Source organism: Oppia nitens, unplaced genomic scaffold (assembly GCF_028296485.1).
Source record: "Oppia nitens isolate AA-2021 unplaced genomic scaffold, nextdenovo-longstitch-racon4-pilon3 scaffold5_pilon_pilon_pilon, whole genome shotgun sequence".
Taxonomy (NCBI): domain Eukaryota; kingdom Metazoa; phylum Arthropoda; class Arachnida; order Sarcoptiformes; family Oppiidae; genus Oppia; species Oppia nitens.
Window position 1 is genome coordinate 1,233,130 of NW_026533243.1, and position 25,162 is coordinate 1,258,291.

General features: G+C 30.5%; 4 protein-coding genes across 4 annotated transcripts; 3 read left to right on the top strand and 1 right to left on the bottom strand.

Moving 5' to 3' along the window:
• The first annotated feature begins 592 nt into the window (after positions 1-592).
• Positions 593-14,009, top strand: LOC128961132 (trithorax group protein osa-like). Its single transcript, XM_054307336.1, has 7 exons — positions 593-953; positions 3,812-4,807; positions 4,902-4,949; positions 5,071-6,376; positions 6,437-6,954; positions 9,709-9,780; positions 10,119-14,009. The coding sequence occupies exons 1-7, from the start codon at positions 861-863 to the stop codon at positions 13,293-13,295; spliced, it is 6,210 nt and encodes a 2,069-aa protein (XP_054163311.1). The 5' UTR covers positions 593-860; the 3' UTR covers positions 13,296-14,009.
• Positions 14,010-15,723: 1,714 nt separating this feature from the next.
• LOC128961371 (uncharacterized) lies at positions 15,724-16,833 on the bottom strand. Its single transcript, XM_054307603.1, has 3 exons — positions 16,716-16,833; positions 16,360-16,522; positions 15,724-16,258 (listed from the first exon to the last, which is right to left on the bottom strand). The coding sequence occupies exons 1-3, from the start codon at positions 16,751-16,753 to the stop codon at positions 15,968-15,970; spliced, it is 492 nt and encodes a 163-aa protein (XP_054163578.1). The 5' UTR covers positions 16,754-16,833; the 3' UTR covers positions 15,724-15,967.
• Positions 16,834-18,313: 1,480 nt separating this feature from the next.
• LOC128961346 (protein Son-like) lies at positions 18,314-21,174 on the top strand. Its single transcript, XM_054307575.1, has 4 exons — positions 18,314-20,259; positions 20,321-20,434; positions 20,507-20,857; positions 20,927-21,174. The coding sequence occupies exons 1-4, from the start codon at positions 18,424-18,426 to the stop codon at positions 21,047-21,049; spliced, it is 2,424 nt and encodes an 807-aa protein (XP_054163550.1). The 5' UTR covers positions 18,314-18,423; the 3' UTR covers positions 21,050-21,174.
• A 1,925-nt stretch (positions 21,175-23,099) lies between these two features.
• On the top strand, positions 23,100-24,758 carry LOC128961133 (epoxide hydrolase 1-like). Its single transcript, XM_054307337.1, has 5 exons — positions 23,100-23,198; positions 23,282-23,765; positions 23,823-24,097; positions 24,167-24,592; positions 24,680-24,758. The coding sequence occupies exons 1-5, from the start codon at positions 23,134-23,136 to the stop codon at positions 24,756-24,758; spliced, it is 1,329 nt and encodes a 442-aa protein (XP_054163312.1). The 5' UTR covers positions 23,100-23,133.
• Positions 24,759-25,162: the final 404 nt, after the last annotated feature.

A 25,162-nucleotide genomic window follows, 5' to 3' on the forward strand; every position in this document is an offset into this window, starting at 1 on the left:
AATATGCATAAATACAAATGAAATTGATTCTGGACAATTTTTTTATTATTATTACTGAATTGAATCAAATTTTTAGAAAAATTATAAATTTTATCGTTTAGCGATTGATTGATTTTTTTAATTAGATTATTAAAAACTGTTGACCATAAATAGCATATGATTTTCAATGTAAATAATTTTGTTTTGTTTTTTGTTATTATAGAAAGTATTTTGCAACAAAAAAAACTAACAAAAATCATAGTTTAAAGTATTTATTGGACTGTTTTGACTAACAATTTAATTAAAATTATTCCTATAATATATACTAAATAATAGTGTTAAAGTTTAAGCTAGTACATTTCTAAATAAAATATTAACTCAAACAAAAAAAGTTAGATCGACTAATAGGTATCTGTGCTGTGAGATGGCATCTGTATTGGTCGGCAAAAAAACAGTGATATTTACTGCAATATAATGGCTTTTAGTGTATTATATATACGATAAGGCTGTGTAATGTATGTTAGTGTTAGTAATACTGGTTTTTCATGTTTGTATGTACAGTATGTATGTATGTATGTATAGTATGCTATGCTCTCTATTATATCGTATATTCAATTTTTCGTTGGATTTTTCTCTCTCTTGTCAATTGAAATGACTAGCAGTGAGTGCATTGAATGTATGCCTATGTGTTGTGTTGAGCAGCAAAACAGCTCACGAGTGCAATAGCATTGGTGTGTGTGCTGTGTGTGTGTGTATGCTATGTATGAGTGCTCTAAACGCCAGACACTCAGTGTATTTGAGTGCTATATATATAAAAATATATATAATATATATAAAAATAATGTCTTCTCCAAAAACTCAATGTATGTCTTGAAAAGTGAATGTCTATAAAATATAAGACCAGAGACACCAACAACCATCTCATCCACACCAACAACAACAACAACAGCACATCCGACGCCAATCCAGCCATTGTATGGACGGCCGAAACGGCCATTTCGTAAATTTATATATTGTTTTATATATATATCTATGTTTTGTTTGAAATAATAGTGTGTTTTCTATCTATGTATGTATGTATGTGTGTATATGAGTGTCATCTCATTGGGTAATATACAGTGTATATCATATAATACATACACACATAGTGTCATAATTATTATTATATTATTATTTCTATTTTGAATAAATACCGGGTATTAAATAGTTATAGTTATTATTGTTGTTATTATTGTTATTAATTGTCAAATTGTCTCAACACACCAAACAGTTTGTGGTATATATTTAATGTTTAATACATATTATAAGTTATTATGCATTTGTTTTTTTGTTATTTGTTTTTACATTGTGTGTGAATTTTTAGTTTCAATTTTTCTAAGATTTATTTTATCATTATTTAGTGCTTTCAATCATATAATTAACTTTAAATGTCAATCACGAGGACCTAACCTAACCTAACCTAAACTCACACACATATTATACTAACCAAAAATCTATTAGCCCTTTCACTGACTGACAATACTTAACAAAAATTATTATTTTATATTTAATATTAAAAAATATATATATACTATAATATTATAATACTATCATTAATATCACTAATTCATAAAATAGATTTAAAGTACTATAAAATACTAAATAGTAGTATTATTAATATTATTAGCATTTATTTTATTTTTTAAAAAATAAATGAAAAATTAGATAACAATATCATATTTAGTGAATATATTATTTGGTCAGTCAGTGTTGTGAATGACATTTATTATGATTTTGTATTTTGATTGTAAAATGTGTTTTCATTTAATTTTAGTCATCAATACTGTCAATGAGTATGAGTTTCTCTCTCTCTCTCTCTCCTCCCGTATGACCAGTGATTTGGTTCGTGAGTTGCGATTCACACAAACACTCGGGACTAACAAATGATATGATTATAAGACATTGTTAACTGACTGTTAACTAATCGGTATCTCATGAGTGTGTGGCCGACAATTGCCCGACAATTAATTATTAGAAATTATTATCTAGGGTTCGGTAATAATAATAATTATTTATTATAATTATAACTTTTTATTGTCCATCCGTTTGTCTCTCTCTCTCTCTATATATATCTCAATGTTTTTGTTTGTGAGGACAAAACACATGACAAAAATTTTTATTTCAAACAAATATATATAAGATTTTTTTTGTAGTATTGATAATCATTTTTTATTTGATCGTATTTGTGTTTGAAAGTGGCGCCCACATTTATATGTATATATATGTATAGTGTATATATATATATATATTTGTGTATATAATATATTGCATTGATGTATATATGAAATGTTTAGTATTGAACTAAAAATTGTTGGCAATATTATTATTTTTGCTTAAATAATATAAATGTATGACTGCTCTGCACAACAAATAATTTAAATCCATATATAAAGTTATAGTTATATTACGGGTTTTTCAGTTGGAAGCCGGTTCACACAAATTTATATATATAGTAGTACTCTATGTGTATGTGTACTACAGGGATGTTCTAAGTCTGTCTCATAAATAAATGTTTTATTATTTTTATTTAGTTATTTTTAAGACAAAACTAATTTAGAATCAAAATCTATTTATTATTTAAGAGGCTATGATTAAAGCATTTGACTTAATATTGTGTTCCAATATGACATTCTAATTGTAATAGTTATTCAATATAATCACTTGGATGATAWTTTACAGATAAGCTTGCTAAATTTTTTTAAAAGTCACWAGCATATCAATATTCATTGGCAAAACTTGAATAATTTTATTACTAATAAATTTTTAAAAATTAATTTTAAAATAACAACCTATTGGAACAATGAGAATATAGCATTATTTTTATATAAATTATTAACTAAAATATTAAATTATAATTTTTGATTTTTCTATATTTATTTTGATAATAATTTTATTATTATAAATTTTAACAATTTAAAGTAATCATAATTAAATAGTAAATTATTAATCAAAATATTTTTTAAAATAGATTTTATTCTAACATAAGAATCATTGGATAGTTTTTGTTATAATAATGTATTATTAATATATATTTTTGGTTAGATATTARTGTGCAACCCTGTATATGTTATATGTAGTCAACTTTTTTGGGACGATATACACAGCGATATAAACGCATAAATACTGTATATAAAGTGTGTACAGTATATACTGTATATCTATATCTATATATACATAAATATATATATATATATATATATAAAGCGATATAATGTATGGAATAAGTAGTTTTTCTCTAGTTGTTTGATACCTTGCATAGAGACTAGCAGTTAGACAATGAGTGACAGTGTGTTCGCCTAGAATCAGACCCTGTATGGAGAGTAGTGTAATGTTTTAGTTGGATGTGAATTCCAATGCGAAGCCCCCATAATAGCATTGCCAATGCATTTGCCAATACTATAAAGCTTTGATCAATTGGAATACACAACAGCAGCACAACTCTAACCACTACTCACTCAAACACATACACTATAAACATAAGCGTTCGATATATGAATAGAGTTTATCAATAACAGAGACATCTATAGACCATAATATGCATTACAATGACATAACTTTTATTAGGAGACAGAATATACTCTATTATAGAGAGAGAGAGAGAGAGATAAACAATACATACAAATAATAATAATAATAAATAAATGGTTTTTATTGTATATTGAATTGATGTGTGAATGAGTGTTATGTTTGTGTATGCAATGTAGTGGTTATTATTATACATAATGTTATTCAATGTAATTAATAGTCTAATTTGATAAACAAATAACATTAACATATGTATTGAATGTGTTAGGAGTCGGTACGTCACGGGCCGGGCTTTAATCTGGACGACTCATCAAATTCATCGGGACGGAGCACACCAGGCAAGCCGACGACGCCCGGGCCACCGCCACCACCGATGGGCGGAGGGCCGCCTCCGTCGGTACGCATGAATAGTTACCCGTCACATATATCTCCCGGTTATGGTAACGGCAACACAATGGCCACAAACAATAACACTGCGTACGCTTACGGCAATCAGTACGGCGGAATGAACCACAATATGATGCCTCCGCCCACCGGCTATCCGACTAAAGGTATGCCCCAAACGAATCCCAACGGCGCCCAAGTAGCAGCTCAAGTGGCAGCCCAAGCGGCCGTCATGGCTGCTGAACGGTCGGCCAGCTATACGATGAGGTCTTCGCCGCACACGTCAATGTATTTGAGACAACATTTGCAGCAACGCATGTATGGACCGAGTGGCTACTCACCGCACGGTCCACCGGGGCCACCTATGTCGCCAATGGGACCGGGAGGTCCAATGATGCACGGYCCAGGACCTGGTATGCATGGTCCTCCACCGCCAATGCATCACATGCCGCCAAATGAGTCACGTGGGCCTCCCGGTGGTGAAATGCCGCCAAACTCRGGCTATCCAATGATGCCGTCGCATATGCCGATGGCGCCGGTAATCAATGATGCCAACGGACAGATTTCCACATCGGTCACACAAAGCATAACGTGTCCACTGACGGCCACACCATCGCTGTCCAACAGTATCGCCGAAGTGCGAGGCGGTCCACAGCCGCCGCCTATTTTAGATGAGGCGAGTCAGGCGTCGACCACATCTTCGCAAGCGGAGGACAGTTCAGACATACCGACACCAAAACACAACTCTAAACCGCCGGGTCTTTCACATCCTCCGACGCCCAACACATTGGGATCTCCGGGTGCCGCCAGTCTCTCATCATTTCACGATGAATTCGAATCGGTTTCGAGTCCCAGTTGGCCCCGAACTCCCGCTAGTCCTGTGAGTCTCTATTCTTATCTATTGATAGATAAATGGCAACAAAAATTAATTTTTAATTTTATAAATTTTTTCTTATGTTATTTACATAAAATAGGTTGTTAACAGTCAAGGCTATGACTCTCACAGTGGGCATAACGTTAAGGTTAATAACAATTATTTGTTTGTTTTAACGCAGATTATTGTTATTTGGTTTTTTTATTTGTAAAATCCTATCTAATAATTAATGATATATTGTTTTTTATTTCATTGGTATACACATACAGCGTCCGGATGGACTCATGAAGCTATACGACTTGTCCGATGAACCCGAACGCCGTGTATTTCTCGACAAACTAATTCAGTTTCACGAAGAACGTGGAGCACCTATATCTCAATGTCCGACAATTAGTAAACTACCGCTCGATCTCTTCCGACTCTATATGGCAGTCAAAGAGAGGGGCGGTTTTGTTGAAGTGACCAGAGGTAAACTCTGGAAGGAGTGCACCATTATCTGCAATATAGCCAACTCATCGAGTGCTGCATATACTCTTAGAAAACAATATATTAAACATTTATTTCCCTTCGAGTGTAAGATTGATAGGGGAGGTGTCGACCCTCAGCCCATTCTTGCTTCGCTCGACGGATCGAATCGTAAGAAAAATAAGAATTCAGTGCCGCCGCCACCGCCAGAACAACCATTTCCTCCACACACCGGTGGCCCACCAAATATGGACGGTTACGGTCCTCCTGGCAGTGGTTATCCGTCACAATCTTATCCACAACAGAACTCAATGTCAAACTCTGACTATCCATCTCATCAACCTCCGCCTTCTCATCAACCGCCACCCCATCATCAGCCGCCACCACATCATCAACCACCTCCTCCTCAGCATCATCAGCCGTATCCGCCGCAATCATTTCCACCACAAAATTCAATGAATAACTCTAAATATCCACCACAACAACAACACCCGTCACACCAGCAAAGTGGTTATCCACAGCCGCAACCATATCCGCCAAATTCAATGCCCGCCGGAGCCGGAATGCCTAACTCGGAATACCCGCCATCACAGCATCAACAGGCAATCCATGCGCAACAGCAACACCAGCAGCAGTTGCCTCCACACCAGCAACACCCGCCTCATCAGCAATCTTATCCACAACAACCCTATCCGCCACCAAATTCAATACCTAATTCCGAGTATCCACCGTCACAGCAACAACAACAGCAATCACATCAACAACATACTCAACAGTCTCCACAGCAACAACAACAGCAATCTTTACATCAGCAATCATATCCTCCACATCATTCAGGGCCACCCCCTCCGCCTCACATAAGCGGTCAAAATCAGTCTTCAATACAATCGCTGACCAATCATAACGAGAGTATAAGTGTAAAAGATCCGTTTGCTGACGACTTACAACAACAACAACAACAACAACARCARCARCAGCAGCARCAACAACAACACCAGTCAGGAGGCTATCCGTCCCGTTCTCACTCACAACAGCTGCCAACACAAAGTTCGGGCCTTCAATCGCAATCCGGTTCACAACCGCAAACCACACAAGCAAATGAATTTAATAGTAATTACACTAACAGTAAATATTCAAATATGTCAGCACATAATTCATATTATAATTCAGTTGCTGCTCCGACATCACAAACCAATCATCCCATACCAAACCATTATGGCCAGGATTTTAATGAGCCATACAATCGTCAAACAACTAGTGGCCAAACTGATCCATACGGTGCTCCACCACCACAATCACAGGGTTATCCACCTAATCGTATGTCTCATCCATATTACGGTCAACAACAGGGATATGATAGCCATCGTGCGGATAATCGTTACGATCCACATCATCCACGGCCGCCATCACAAGAATCGATGTATAGCCAACAACAACAACAACCATCACAACCACCAGTGTCTGCTGCGAGCGCTGTTCAGCATCCGACAAGAGGGCAAATCCCTATTGGTCATTCTAGTGGTCAGCAGCCGCAACCACCACATCCTGCAACTACTCCGCCATCTTCTCAGACAAACTTTACGAGAGGCGGCTCATCGCCAGTCGGTAGTGGACAATACGGAGCAATGGGTCAACAAATATCTTACACAAATTCAACTCAAGAATATAATAAGTCTAATTATGATCAGGTTTGTCACTACTATTGTATTATTATTTGTTTGTTGTCACCCTTTTTATATGCGATCAAAGTATGTCTAAAATTAAATATTTATTCCACTGCTGACACATAACTAAAGTCATGAATCCATCCTTCATTAGCTGATCCATCACCTGCTTAAATGCAATCCATTGCACTCTTGAGTTTTTTGTGTTGTTATTGCTCTAAAGACTGATTTATATTACAAAAATTAAATGCATTTTCAATTAAGATATCATTGCCAATGAATGACTTTGTGGAAAAAATGTTATATAATTTATTACATTTATAACCTAAAAATTCTTTGAGAAAGTTATCTCATTTATCAAACACATATCATATACATAACAAACAACTCTTTTGCATAACAAATCAATGAACTGTTTAATTAATTTCGGCGGCAATTCAATTAATAGTCTAATTTATATTTTATAAAATTTATTATTTAAAACAATGAATAGATATATTTTTTTGACTTAGATTATATAAAGTTGTATTTATATTATATTTTATATAACTWAGTTTTTTATTATATAAGCTAGGGTGACATACAAAAAAGTAATTTATATTAAATGAATATTGATAAGGAGAGAGAGAGAGAGAGAGAGAGTTATTAGAGAAAAAGTGTCATTAAAATGTATATATCAATAGTTGCAAAAAATATTAGATAATTACATGGTTTCACTACACAGTCATGTGAAGTATATAATATAGCATTAAATGCCTATACAGTATAACATAGTTTTTTCAAATATATGATTATTAACTTTTATATCTGTCTCACTGATAAGTTTATATAAATTACATTGTATTGAATACATGGTATATACGGTATTATATAGTCTATTATTTATTAGTTTTTATTGTATGGTGAATTTGCTAGTTTGTTATATTAGATAAATTTTTTTCAATATATTTTGTTTTATGTATTAAAATTTTTGTTGTTAATATATATATATATATATATATTGTTTAGAATTGATTAATTAAAAGTAGGATTTTGCGAGACATAAATTAATCATTTTTTTTGTTGAGAAAAATGTCTAATTTTTATTAGTATTTTTGTTAAAATATTGTTCAATCAATTTGTGATTTACTCTAAAGCCTAAAGATTAGCGACAAAAATATTGTAAATTTATTTTTTTTGTTTACGAAATGAGAGAATATTTGGCGTCTGTAAGTTTAATTAATTTGTTATATAATAATAATGATAATAATAATTGTATATTTTTAGTCATTAACTTATAATAGTTTTTTGTTTTGTTTTCTTTTTTTGTTAGTATTTTTATTGTCATAATTAATGATASAATTGAAAACATTGTGTGTTTGCGTAAAATATCAGTAATTTTTATCAATGAATTTGAATTTTTGTTTTGTTTATATGTATATAAATATACTGTATTTAATTATATGATAATAATGAATACATTTCTTTTTTCAAGTGAAAAACTACTTGTAATGTAATATACAGTAGTAATKATGTTAAATGTGAGACTGAATTTTAATGTTTATTATAAAATGTAAACATTTGTTGAATATATAAGTCATTAGAGAAATTAAGTAATTATATGTATGTTATGTATATATGTTGTGTGATATTGAAAAAGTCAGGTAATATCGTTTAGGTTATCGCATGTATACACTGTTATCTATTAATAAAAATTAATCATTACTTTCATAAAAATAACCTGAAAATTGAGTCTTTTTTATTAGAAAAATACTGTATTTATATATATATATATATATATATATTGCCTGAAAACACATATCCAGTGGAACTGCTATTCGCTCTAATAATTGATGTTTTATTTAGAAAAAAATATATTTTTTCAAAAACCATATGTTTTTATATTTTATTATTTAAGTGTTGTATTTGTGTGATATGTAAAGCACGCGCTCTATTAAATAATATTTAATTAATTGAATATAATATTCTATTTTACTGTTACTTAATTCAATAATTTATTATAAGTTTTTATACATTAAGTGAATAAATTTTATAAATCTTTTAGGTTTAATTAGTTTGAATATTAATATTTGTGTGGTTACAAGTGTATCGAATAGATCATAAAAAGTGTATTAATCTTAAAAATATTTATTTATTTTTATATAAATATAGTTTTATTGTTTCAATACACTTATCAAAAATTATTAAAGTAATATTAAGTTTTAATTATATATTGTAAATACAATTTATATTATTATTATTATAACGATTGTACCTAATATTTCAATTGCACTATTATTATTATTATGTTTTATGAGCACTATTTCTCTACAATTGAATTGGTTTTTAATATAGTATTATTGAATCAGTTGATGAAATAAATGTATAGAAATTACTTTTATTGTATTTGTTTGATAAACAATTGCCGGTTAATTGGTTTACACAATTAAATTTAAGTACGAGTGTGTGTATGTATGTGTCAAACAGTGGAATTAATACCTTAATATCGATAATCAATCCTAATATCTATCACTTTCATATCCATTGATAATATATGCATGAATTTTAAGATTTTTTTTATATATAAATATTTATATTTAAAAAAATTCTTAATATTTTGTTTGTTTGTTATTGAATTGATTTATTTATAATTTGTATATATTTTTTATCCCTTAATGCTTATGTCAATTATCTCGTTTGTGTGAATGCAATGGTAATTGTTGTACCAAAAAAAAAATTGTATAAAACCTGTGATAACTGTGTGCACCCAATAAACACCACTCACTGACACAATACCAGAACGCAATGTTAAGAAACCAAAGTCCTCTCATTCAGAGACTTCTCACAGCAAAGATATCTCAATCAAATCAAGTATGTTATGATAAAAACCAAATTAATTGTTGATATGATTTAATCATTATATATATATATTTATAGATAATTATATGTTTGTTATTTTAACACTTTTATTATTATTTTTTCTCCTAACATAAAAAATTGATTATTTGCTTATTTACTAATAAACCGCACGTTTCTTTCGTTATCTATATTATTAAAATGAATTTTAATGATAATTTAAATCTGTATTTGCTTTTTAAAAATTTATATTATTGACTAAATATTATATATAACTCACTTAACTATTAATAATTAATTAACTCTTGACTAACAATTGCCATCTGTTTTGTCCATCTCTTCGCAAATGACAGAATTATTCCGGTTCTCAATCGTTATATTCAAACGCCTCGTCAGCGCAGCCAATGGGCGTTATGTCGTCACAAAAGTCTGTTCCAACCACTGGTACCAATCAAAGTCAGCCACCAGTCGTTCAAACACAGACAGGAACGACATGGCATCCAAGTGCACCGCCACCTCCAGCACCATCTGGTAATCAATTTGTTCAGAAACGACATCCAGATTTTATGAAACAAGACTTTTCACCAGTGAATAACTCGTTCGGCTCGCAACAGCCGCCGATTCCACCAACCGGTCCGTACCCATCGTATCCATCGACTAATAATCGACAGACGCCGCCAAATCCTCCCACGAGTCAGCCCCCGTGGACACGTGATAATCAATATCGAGCTTATGGCCCAACTGGTTCTCACATGCCTCCCAAATCAGCATCTGGTCCGCCATATTCTGGTCCACCCATAAATCAAAGCAGAGAAGAATGGGAATCCATTCCACGCATGGATAACGGCGCCTCCAATTGGCCCCAAAATCGTTTTAGTTCACCACAACCAGTTCCGACGCCACACGAACTATACTCTGGACCCACTCCTTTTGGCGGTAGTCATGTACAAAAGTTATCTAATTATGGTCCACGTGTTGACCCAACGCGTCCGTTTATGCCGACTCCACCTAACAAAATGCCGCCACATATGTTACCACCTCATCCATCTATGGGACCGATGCCATACTCTCAGCCACAACCAACACATCATCAAATGTTTCATCCAATAAAAAAAGAGATTATATTTCCACCCGATTCGATAGAGGCCACTCAACCGACTCTATCCAAACGACGGCGACTTTGTTCCCGTGACCTGAGCTCTGTGGAGGCCTGGAGGCTCATTATGTGTCTAAAGTCTGGTTTGTTGGCTGAGAGCACGTGGGCTCTTGATATACTCAGTGTCCTATTACACGACGACTCTACTGTTGTGTACTTCGGATTACAGCATATGCCAGGAATGTTGGAGATCTTACTCGAACATTACAAGAGGTACTTAAGTGAAATCTTTGACGGCCTGTTCGATGACACAGAAATCGGCTACGAAAGCAAACAGGCGCACAAAGAAGCAAAAAATGGTATAATAGAAAATACAAGAACTAAACTGTGGTACGAAATCAACAATGATCTGAATGAAAGTGAAAGCGAAGAGGAAAAACTGTCGACAGAAGATGACGAACGCTGTACGACTCCCAAGAAGATTGACATTCCGCGGGACGAACAGTTGGTTCTTCTCAATACTACTAACTTTACTTATAAATCACGTAATGGAAAGTGTGTGAAATTTAAGATCGGAAGGTCACTATATATTGAAGATCCAGACAAGGAATGGGATCAAATGAAAGTCGGATTTACCGGTGGTGTCGATCATTGGACACAAGGCGGCAGTGAAAACACCGATCACATACAGACTTATTTCGGTAGTGACGAAAACTATTGTCGTTTTGTTAGAGTTATGAAACGAAATCGACGGCGAAATCGAAATACAAGTATGAGTTGGAATAAGAACAACACCTTTGCTGCTGAAGACAAGATAACATCACTGAAAAGTGAGGATTGTTTGATTGTCAACACAAATGAGCCAAAAACTCGATGCGATGTCAATAGTGTTGAGATTAAAATTGATAATAAATTGACAGAAAGTGATGACAATAATAATACTAATAATAGTAATAATGTTGAAAATAATATAATAATCAATAACTGCGATAAAGACAGTCTTCAGTCAGACGACAGCCAATATCCACGAATACGTGATTCAGATTTGGAACGATTCAACAAACGAAAACTTGTTGAAGAGTTTGAAGAAGAATCCTATGACATGGATGAGCCGGCCGTACAACTTGGCTATGACTATCAGGACTCACTGACCCGTCGGTGTCTATGTTTATCAACATTGTTACGTAATCTATCGTTTGTTCCGGGCAACGATGAACATATGTCCAAACATCCGGGATTACTGTTAGTGTTGTCACGATTATTACTTTTACATCACCAACACATCACCAAAAAACGACATTTCGAAAAATCCATTGACGAAGAGCTGTTTGCCACCGAAACCGACAAAGAGAAGACGGAAAAGATTGCTGAGAAGGAGTGGTGGTGGGATCTGTTACATACGGTACGGGAAAACACTTTGGTCACAATTGCCAACTTGAGTGGACAGTTGGATCTGTCGCCCTATTCCGAACAGATCAGTTTGCCTTTGCTCGACGGTCTTCTCCATTGGTCAGTGTGTCCATCATCATACGCTCAAGACACGCTGCCCAACGCCACCCAATATTTATCACCGCAGAGGTTAGCATTCGAAGCACTGTCCAAACTGTCGATTCTTGACTCCAATGTCGACCTCATGTTGGCCACACCTCCGTGGAATCGTATCGATAAACTGTATCAAAATCTTGCGCGAAGTCTCAGTCGACACGAAGATCAGACCATTCGCGAGTTTTCCGTTGTTTTATTGTCTAACTTGTCGTCGGCCGACTCGTCATCGGCCCGAGCGATAGCGCTGACCGGTTGTGCCATTCCATTGTTGATATCATTTGTAGAACAGGCCGAACAATCGGCTCTACAAGTGGCCAATTCACAGGGTATTAACGCTTTGCGAGAGAATCCCGAACTCATGGGCACTACACTCGATATGGTGCGACGGTCGGCCTCTACTCTCCGGTGTTTATCTCGTGTTCCCGACAATCGCCAGTTGTTTTTACAGTTCCAGCAAAGACTGTTAGCTCTCGTTATGTCACAAATCCTCGATCAAGGAGTGGCCGGCATTATAGCCGATGTTATTTACGAGTGTTCATTGGCCAAAGTGTCCGATGAATTCATCTTCAATGATGACACAGAAGAACCGGTAGAAGAGAAGATCAATAGTGTTAAAAGCAATGATAGCCACGACAGTAGTGATGTAAATAATAATGAAGAACAACACGAAAACAACTCAACCACCTCTGATGACAAATTGTCCTCAGAAGAAGTGACCAATAATGTTGCTGTCGATGGTATCGATAACAATAATACGGTGACAGAAGCAGCAACTGAATCAACAACAGTAACAACGACGACGACGACAACAACAACGCCATCGACGACGACATCGTCATCAAACAGTACTGACTCTTCTGAATTGAATTCTTCAGATACCAACTCTTAAGTTGTGTTGACTTCTATGTTGTCTTTAATGACAATTAATTTAATTTAATTTATTTTGTTGTGAAATATTGAATACATTTTTTATTTAAAAAAAATAACAAACAAACAAACTTTTCACAAAACTCTAGTGATTGCGTGCATTAAAAAAACTAATCATTCATTAAAATTCATTACTTTTTCAACAACTCTGGTGTGCCTCCAAACACTCCAAACAAACCAACCAACTCATCAAATGTTCATTTTTTGGACACATTTTTTTCAAAAATTATTCAACGATTAAAAAAAAGACATCAAAAATCTTAAACAGTTTTTTCACACACATTATATGACACCATTTATATCACACATTTTCATTTGATAATTATGTTTGATAACAATATGACTCAATTGGCGGCATAGATATACATATAAATATGTGTGTGTGAATCAAAATTTTGTGACAAAATAAATTGTTGTTTTTTTCTTCAAAACAAAAAAACACAAAATGTTTGTTTAACAACAAAGAAAAAATCATTTCATTTGAACTATTCATTCATTGATTTTTTGACAGATAATTAAAAAAACTGTTACAACAAAACAAATAAATCACATAATTTGGAGCATAATTGCGAAAATTATCGATAAAATTAAATAAGCAAATAATAAGTTTGTTAGGAATTTAATTGATTCAATTGCTAATTAATATATATATATATTATACAAATATTATTAATTTTTAAAAAGTGATATATATTTGAAATTATTAATTGCATGTAAACGAAAAGTGAATGATCCATACAGTGATGTTGATGTTGATGATGATTATGGCAATTGGGGCCACAAATTGTACAGAATTCATGCCCCAGACCATCACTCGCACACATACCATACCAGTGCTATCGTATGAATGGATCACATCATATGAAGTTAATGATTGATATCTGGAGTGAGAAGATAATTGTTGTCATAGAAGAAATGGTAGTGAAGAGAGAGACAGACAGAAGAAGTGTATAAGAATAAGAAGATTGAAGAAAAGTTTATTCATTCAATTTTATTGATAAACAAACAGTTTCTCTCTTTTTTTTAATGTTTAGTAATAATTATTATTAAATTATTACTAAAAGAAAATTTTATTATAATTTAAATCATGAAAAAAATTATATATAAATATATTATTATAAAATAAATTTTTGATTCGACTGTGATTTTTCTGTTTTTGAATATTTAAATATCCTTTGAAATTAAGAGAAAAAAACTTATTTTATTTTTTAGTTTATTTTATTATATATTTATGAGACAAAACAAATCAATGAATTTCTTACAAACAAATTCTTTGCTAACAAACAAACAAAACATTAAAATCATGTCTTTTTTTGTTGTAATTTTTGCATTGAATGCCTCAAAGAATTATTAATTAATATTATTAATTGACTACATTTTATTATACAATATATTATTGATTAATTAAATTAATTATTATAAATATCTTTTTGTTTTATATTATTATTATTATTGGATCTATACTTACCGGTAAACAAAATGATGATAATAATGATTAGTTTAAAATTAATTATTATTATTATATTTATTGTACAGTTTTATTAACAAATGATTACCTTATTTTTCAATGGTTTTGTTTTGCATTAGACATAAATTGAAACAAAAAATTTAATTTATAAATATATTGTAATTTTTATATTAAGACTATTTTTATTTATAAATAACTCACAATTCATTATTTTTATATTTTTGTCGCAAATTAATTTTATTTTTAATTAAAGACCGCAATTGGGAGTATTTTAATGGCAATTGAAAAAAAATTATCACAATTTTCATCATTAAATAGTTATTTTTTATTTTTAAAAAAACGTTTTGTATTTTGAATTATTTTTTTGAATAATTAATTTTAAGCAATATATTTGTTATGAGATGTTATTTAATTTGATTTTTTTTTTGATAATTTAATAGCTTTTGATTAATTCATTGGTCATAAAATATTTATTGATTTAGTTATAATTATGATTTGATWTTTTTTTTGGTATTTTATTTAACATAATAACTACATTAGCATTTGTATAGTAAATCATGCAATGATTATTAGCTCCGGTATTTAAGAGAAATAAAAAGTTATGGTTTCAAAAACTGTTATGTTATGGATGGTGTGTCGCTGTTATAATTAGATTTCAGTTGAATTTAGTTAAATATAGATTATATATTACAGTATATATTTTGTATACACATTATATTTTGCCATAAATATGCCATTGCAATCATACACCCATAGACTATTTGAAAGCACAGTTAGTTTATTTAGTAGACGTTTAGTTGTACCGAAATATTTCAGACGATTTATATTTATTTTTATATTTTAATAATCAAAAACATAATACTATTTTTAAGTTATAGTCATATATTTATTACAGTAAAGAAAATTTTGTTGTTGTCTGGACTACCAATATATATGTTTATTAATATTATTAAATTTTGGGATATGTTTTTGAATTAATTGACAATTTATTAATTTTTTAGATAAATATTTCTGAGAAATAGAAAATTAATCAAATTATTATTTAATCATATGATAAACACAAATATTTTAGATAATTAATAACATTTGAAACTTTAAAAAAAAGAAAATAGTAAATAAATTATATGACCCCTAACTGTTTACTGAACATTTTGATATACAATTTTTTAAGCACTGGTAGGTTCGGTAAACTTTTTGCCAATACAAGTAAGTGTCTGATTGAAGCCGCTGTTCATAAATCGGGAGATCGACGACTCAGATACTGATGTGCCTATGGTTTGGTTATTGGCAACAATATTCAGCTTAATATCACATTTAAGTGTAACCGACAAATAAATGGGTTGATTGTTGATATCGCCTCTCAAATGATCACAAAACTGTTGCCCTAAACTAACATCACTGTTGTCGGCGCCGACCTTTGGCTTATTCAAGTCATAATTGTTAGTTTCGTTTGATATCTATTTATATTTTAGAAATATAAAAAGTTTTTTTTTATATAAATAACTTTTTCAAAAATATTTTTATATTAAATATATATTTATAATACAAAGTGTATGACCTGTTGATTGCAGGCATCCGTGCAAAGAGTAAAGTCATTTGAATTGCATTTATCACTGAAAGGGATCGACCCATTGGTTAGGGTCAGTGTCTCTAACCTATGTCCCCAAAACAGGCGTAAATTGCATTTACACTTTATATCAGTATTGAGCTCATCAGTCATACTATAATAATTTTTAAAAATAATAATTATTATTTTATATAATTTAATAGTAAATTTTATTGCTCATTATTATCTAAACATTAAATATCATAATATTTTTTTAGATAGATTAATATTAAGTTATAAATTTTAATAATTTTAGTAAAATAATTATATTTGTATAGTATCTATAATATATAATTAAAAATATATACCAAAATCCAAACAACAAAATTGCAATTAAAAACTTCATATTTAATGAAAATATTCTGTAAAAACTTTTCAATACTTTAATACATATAATAAGTTAAACTAACTTAAATATTAATGTTTTACAATGATATTTATAATAATTAACCTAGCTTATATAGACGTAAAACAATGATTCATCAATTGAAATTATTAATGTTTTTTATTACAATAATTATCGAAATTTCCAAAAATTAAAATGATTAGTAAATAAAGAAAATATTATAGTTTCAAACTTTTTAATATTTTATATCTAACTAAATGTTTATCTCACAATACTGTCTGTTTAATAAAGTAATAAATATATAATTTTTACATTTAATTGAAAACATTTATTTGATTAATCAAATTCATACCACTATTTTCAGGTTAAAAATACATATTTTTTAGTCAAACACTAAAAAATTAATTACATTTCATATATTCTACAGTATATACATATGTATAAAATATAATTATTATTTTTTTTATAAATAGTATATTATTTGTTTTATATATTGCAATAATTCTGTATTTAATAGACACATAAATTATATTATGTATGAATTTATAAGATACAGGTGTATGAATTGAATTATGAGTCAAATGGCTTGTAATAATAATAATAATATTTTTTTATAAAAAAACAGTCAAATCATTTTGATTGTTAATTGATAATGAATTTTATATTAAATTATTAGTTATACGGAATTAGTCATATATATTACAAATTCATGTACTTATTGATTGTGATCTTTAATTTATATTAAATATTATTATTAATGTTGTAATATAAAAGTAATTGTCATGTAATTCATATGATGTTTAAGATTTTTATAGTATTTAATATAATTTAGTTAAGTTTATTCATCACTGTTTATAACAAATAACAATAACATGTGATTTATCTAAATGTGTGTCAATTATTTGCGATCACAACTCGACAAATATTTGTTGATTGCATTTAATTTTGAAACTATTATTCATTAAAAAATATTTACTTATTTTTCTAGATATAATAATTTTTAAAAAATCGTTAAAAATATAATTACACAATATAAATTTTTATTAAAATCAATGTTAACAATATTAACTTTTAAATATTTATAAATCTTAATTTTAATATGCAAAAATAGATAAATATTTCTCAAAAATATTTTAATATATTAATAATTATATTTGTTTTTATAAATAAATATATTTTACATTTATATGATTACTTTTTAATTAATGATAGAATAATATAAAGTTTATAGTAGTAAATGAATAAATAATTATTTAAAATTTACTTAATGTTTCAATTAATCAAAAAAAACATAACTGAATAATTTAAATAAATAAATAAAAATAATATAGTAATTATTAACATAGTATTTCATTCATAGAAAATTTTTCTCCTTAAAATAAAATAATAAATAAATAAAAATGTAAATTTTTTAAAACTAATTTTTTTATTTCATCAAAAATAGTCAAATAGTTTCAATCAAAATATCAATCATTGAATAAATTGAAAACTTTATTAAATTTAAATAAACTTTTTTTTTTGACACATAATTGAAACGTTTTTGTTGTATTGATTGTTGTTATTGTGAACGCATGCGTACAACAAATGATAACAATTAGTGTTTATGTTTATAATAATAATAATAGTCATTGAAATCAATGGTTTCGGCCATCAATTGTGGTTAACACGTAATGGCCGACAATTTGGACAATTTGTTGGCCGCGGTTATCACTAAAACTATCTTCAAACAGGAGGACAATGGCGGTGAAGACGGAGAAATTGTCAAAGAGGACGGAGAGATCGACAGCGGCGGCGAAGAAGACAAGACCAACAGAAAGTCGTCGACAAAACACAAGAAATCGGATCACAAACACAGACACAAAGATCACAAACACAAGAATAAGTCGTCGGATAAGATAAGGTCAATGAAAAAGTCGACAAATGACAAGACGAAGAAAAAGTCGTCAAAACATAAGAAAAGTAAAACTGATGAGAAAAATGACGACAAAAAATTGTTAGCAAACAAACAAAATGAAGACAATTCGGAAGTAATGCGACTATTGATGTCCAAAGAGTTGCGAAGTTATGGAGATATCGAGTTTCGAGACGAAGAGTTTGCCGACGAGTCTAAAGACAAGAATTTGGAGAAGTCGTCCTCAAAACACAAGTCAAGCAAAAACAAAGAGTCTTCGAGTAAACGACACAAAAGAGAAAGATTTTCCGATGAATACGAATTACAACACRACTCATACTATACGAGTAGATCTGATAATCAACACGAAGACTACTTTTACGGATCGTATTGGGAAGGAATGGATGACCGACCCAGAGGTTCGAGCAAACGATATCAGTCGAGACCATTGAGTCCGTTATATGAGTCCGAATGGAGACATCGATCGCGAAGTCGATCACCTTTTGATTACGACCGACGCGATGACAGACGACGATCACTGTCGCCATCGACTAGTCGTTTATCAAAAAGTAGTCGATCTGATCGACGAAGTTGTACACCGTTTTTTAAGGACGGCTATAGTCGCCGAAAGTTTGAAACCAAAGAACGGCGTCGAGACAGCCGTCGCGAGCCGTCTGTTGCACCCGAAGATGTTATCGATAAACAGGCTCTTCTTGAGGTCGCAAAAAGCAATTTAATTAAAATGATTGAATCGGGAACTCTGCCAAAAGGAACTGATATTAAACAATTGAAATTAAGACATCTTCGCGAACTAACAACTCAAAAGTCTGTACAACAATATACAGAGTTTTGTCGGGCCATTTCGCAACTTGAATCGGCCATAGCTTCGGACTCGGAGTGCGACTCAGACTATGACGACGACACGATTTCGGTGATGTCAGACAAAGACCACGTTTTCTCAATAAGACATCCGTTTGAACTGAGAGAACGTAAAGATATTTCTATGAGAATTCGAAATTTTCCGCAATTGCCGAGTCGTACGGCCAAAGTGTTGRCCGTTGAACTAAGAGAACAATTTCCTGTATCCAGTGGTAGCCAACACCGCCGTAAAGAAAATGAGTTGACCTGGACTGAGGTTACGGAACCATTGGCAATAATGCCGCCACCAAAACCAGTTGGCAAACGTGTAGATACTGTTTTGACTCAGATTTGTAAACAACAACAACAAGAAAAACAACAACAAAAAACACTTGAAGAGCAACCGCCAGCCTTTACAATAGTTCATCAAACAGATACCACTCCAATTGGACCACAAATGCCATCAATACCATCAACATCATCATCATTAGCATTGATACCTATCATTGCTTCCACTTCTGAAACTCAATCGACAACCATTGACTCGACCACAACAGATACCACTACCAGCGGCGCCGTCACAAACATAACAGTTAACGAATCGGAGACCAATAAAAGTGAATCAGTGTTTCCACAGTCAGTTATGCCAATCGATATCGGGTCGGTAATGGCTCAACGGTTGGCCGCAATGAATAAGCTTAAAGAAGATCCCCAAAATGTTGTGGCACTCAAACAAATGTACCAGGCTAATCAAATGGTAGGGTAACCAACAAATTGATAATATCTTAATGTCAACGTTGTGTCTATTTTATTATTAGATGAATGAATGGGCAGAATCTAAGATAGTTCCCGGACAGTACATTGGCAGTACTGGAGTCAACATATTAAAACCCGACGAACTTAACGGACCATTTGATGCATGGGTTCGGAAGGTATAGAATTCATTTGATTTTCTGGTCAACATTTTATTGATATCAAAGATATTTTTTTTATCTGAACGATAGGATCAGTTCAAGAGGGCGGCGCCCATTACAGGCGGTGTCGGTATGCATCTGCTGTTGAAGATGGGTTGGACACCGGGTCAGGGATTAGGCAAAAACAATGAGGGCGTCAAAGATCCGATAATGTTGGACATCAAAACCGATAAGAAAGGTCTAATGTCTGATCAGGAAACAACACGCAATCTACCGCTACAGTTGTTCGGTAAAGACTCGTTTGACAAAAACTCGACAAATTCAGCAAAAAATCCGATATCTATTCTTCAAGAACTTTGTGCCAAACAAAGAATGTCTGTTCCGGACTACCAATTGGTGGCCGACGACGGACCCCCTCATCGAAAGTGTTTTACGTTTAAGGCATTGATTTTGTTGTCATATTTTTTTGGTATTAATTTTATCGTATATATTGTTATTGTTATGATTTAGGTTGTCATCAAAGGTGTTGAGTATCAGCCATCTGTTTCGTGCGCTAACAAAAAACAGGCGAAAGCATTGGCCGCCAGTGTTTGTCTACAATCACTGGGAATTTTACCCAAAAACAAGACGTAATAAGAAATATACTGAAAAACAACTCTCAGTTTTTATCATTTTTGTTGTTATTGTTGAAGACATTGAAGACAAGTCTAGAGAACTGATCTCAATTGATAACAATAATCCAATAATTAATCATTGATTTACAGTATATCTAAATTTAATATTTGATGTCTAATAATAATTAAAATAAATTTTATATTTTGTTTTTTATATTCTAATAATAGTTTATACTGTATATAATAATTAATTTTGTATCAATTTTTAGTAATTATTTAAACAAAATGTAAAAATTATTTTATAAATATATTTTTGAAATAAGACTATAATAAAGTATTATTAAAATTTTATTACCGGTATTTTAATTTACTATAAATACTAACAGTACTGATATATATATTTATAAATTAACAGTCAAAACAAATTTATGATAATTACCGTACGTTTAAAATAAATTAAATTTAATAATAATATTGTGAACAAAAATCAAAAATTTTCTAATAATATATATTTAACTACAARTATTAGATTATTGAATAATAGCAACTGTAGTCAGTTTCTCTATTTTATCGTTAGTTTTTAGTTATARTTTTTTAAACAATAATAATTAAATCATTTAATAAAATTAATAATTCAGTTTTAATTAAGTGGTTATATTTTTTTAATTACCGTTAAGTTTTATTTACCCTAATTTAAGATAAAATTTCTACAGATATTATAGAAATAAGTAATTATAAAAAAATATTTATGTTATCGAGTTTACCATTAGAAGGTAGTGCTAACAAAATAAGACAACTATTATAGAATCCTCACATTGTTTAAGTGTAATGAAAGCCTATCGAAAATTACGACTACAGGTCCTATAACTAAATTATTTTTATTATTTTGAAAAAATATTATAATTATTGTTAAAACATAAAATAAAAGTGTAAAAATCTTATTATATAATATGATTGATGAACATGGTTGATTGCTAATCACCTTAAAAATAAGCTAGCATATTTTAACAATAATTATATACATTAGTTTTAAAAATATATATATATATATATATAAAGTATTATACATACTAGTGAATGTGCAAAATGATAACTTGTCATAATTGATATAATAAGTACTATTTATAAACTTTATATAATAAATGTTTATATTCAGTATACTTTAAGATAATATTATTAATTACATTTACATATGCCAATATAATTTTTTAAAATATACAGTAACAACAAAAATAATTTATACATATAATTTTGATAAAATATAAATATGTAGAATACAAATCCTTTAAATGATTAAATTTATTTGAATATTGTTATAAATTTATGTATTATTTTATTATATTATTTTTGTTTGTTTAATAAATTTTGTCATAAAACAGAATACATTGTTAATATGTATTATAATATACTAGTTTACCCCGCATAACACGGAATCTAATTTAACAAAACTGCTGTATTTATTTAAAAATTTTACAAAAAAAATTGCGACAATTTTTCATGGTTAGCTTACTTCCAGGTGACTCATACCTTAAATTCATCGGCCTCAAAATATATTTTCATAGACCTGTCCTTCTAACCTACCGGTGCTCAAAAAAAAATTCCCATAGAAATAACATTGCTTTAAAGCATTAAGTATCAGACATATAAATAAACAAAAAAAACTATTTTCTTAAAAGATAAGATGGATTTCATTATATAATATTATATAGATTCAAAGATATAGATTCAAAATAGAGTCAAAGTAGCGATAAGATTGTTATTTAACATTATTATTGTTAATATATATATTTACAGTACTTTTCATAACTTATAATAATATAATTGAAAATATTGAGTACTTTTAGTTTAAATTATATTGTGATATCTGAGTGTAATTTAAGTGCAATTTTGTTAAATAAAATAACTAAATGCAGATTTAAAAATAATTATTTCAAGGATGTATATATGTTAACTGATATATAAAAAATAATTTTTATTTATTATAAATTTTAACTGATAAACATATTTGACAAAAAAAAATAATTTCAGTTTAAATATAAGTTAAATAAATAATAAAAATTTTTATATTATTTGTTTGACTTTCGGATACTAAACAAACTAAAGATGTCATTCATTATACGATTCATTGGATCTATATTTGTGTTAACACTGGGTCTCAGATATTTACCGTAATTATTAATAATTGTCATATTATAACAAAAAGAAAAATTAATATAAAATTAATATTAATTATGTGTTTATATTGATATAGTTTGGACATACTTTTGGTGACACCATTGATTCAATTCATTGCCACAACACTTCTTGTATTGATATCGTCGGCAATATTTGCGGTTTTCTATCCGAAAGACAAACAAACACCAAAACCGCCTAAAGTTGAGGCAAAATATTTTGGAAATGAAGTTCAATGGACTGAAGGACAGACATTACCCGTCGAGTCAACAGATATTATACCATTTGAAGTGAAAGTTTCGGAAGAAGTGTTAGACGATCTCAACAGACGTATAGACAACACACGATTTGCAGAACCATTGATTGACTCGGCATTTGAGTACGGATTCAATGGAGACTACTTGAAAACAGTTGTCCATCACTGGCGACACAATTTTGATTGGCGTCATCAAGAAAACAGATTCAATCGATTACCGAATTACAAGACACGAATCCAAGGATTGGACGTTCATTTCATTCACATTAAACCAGAAAAGTCTGCAAAGAAAGTCATTCCTCTTCTGGTTTGTTGTCGATTAAAGATTCGAAAAATATGTTTTTATAATTGAATGTCTAAACAGGTTGTCCACGGATGGCCCGGTTCGGTGGTTGAATACTTGACAGCCATTGAACATCTCATTAAAGAAGAAAACGGAGTGGCCTTTGAAGTGATTTGTCCGTCAATTCCCGGTTTTGGTTTCTCTTCGGCGCCCAAACGCAAAGGTTTTGGTGTACCGCAAACGTCACAGATATTTGTGGAACTAATGCGTCGTTTGGGACACAAAAAGTTCTTCATTCACGGCGGCGACTGGGGATCAATCATCGCTCAGACGACGGCTAGAGTTTATCCCGAAAAGTATAATATAATCTAAATTAATGATTATTATAGTGTTTATTATATATTCATATTTATTAATTTGTTTAGTGTTCGGGGAATTCATATAACAATGATCGGCGGTATATATAGTTTGAGAGGTTGGCCACTAATTCGCTATATTATCGGTGCTTACATTCCGTCACTATTTTTGACAACCGATGAATATTCACTGATGTATCCGTTTTGGGAGAAATTTACGTTTTTGTTACGTGAATCGGGATATATGCACATCCAGTCTACAAAACCCGATTCAGTTGGTACGGCACTAACAGACAGTCCAGTAGGTCTATGCGCTTATATATTGGAAAAGTTTTCCACGTGGACTAATCCAGACAATACTACCAAACAAAACGGTGGTCTCGAAGAAAAATTTAAATTAGACGACTTGTTGACTAATATTAGCGTCTATTGGTTGACAGGAAATATAACCTCATCCCTGCGTTACTATAAGGAATCGTTCGGCAATACACCCAGGTAGGTTTCTATAATATATATATACAGTATATATATATATAATTTTCAAATTAATCAATTATCTATCAATTGTTTGTTTGAAATCAGCGGTAAAATTTTGGTGCCGACAGCTGTGGCCGATTTTCCACACGAATTGGCCCGAATGCCCGAAAAATGTGTATTTTGAAATTTAATAATAATTTTTAGGTAAAATATATGTCGGTTATTATGTGCTATTAAAGTTCAATATTGTTTTTTGATGTACAATAAATTTTTAATTTTAAATGAAAATATTAAAAATTAACCATTTTTTCAATGTGTGTATTTTGAAATTTAATAATAATTTTTAGGTAAAATATATGACGTTTATTATGTGCTATTAAAGTTCAATATTGTTTTTTGATGGACAATAAATTTTTTATTTTAATTGAAAATATTAAAAATTAACCATTTTTTCAATGTGTGTATTTTGAAATTTAATAATAATTTTTTGGTAAAATATATGACGTTTATTATGTGCTATTAAAGTTCAATATTGTTTTTTGATGTACAATAAATTTTTAATTTTAATTGAAAATATTAAAAATTAAC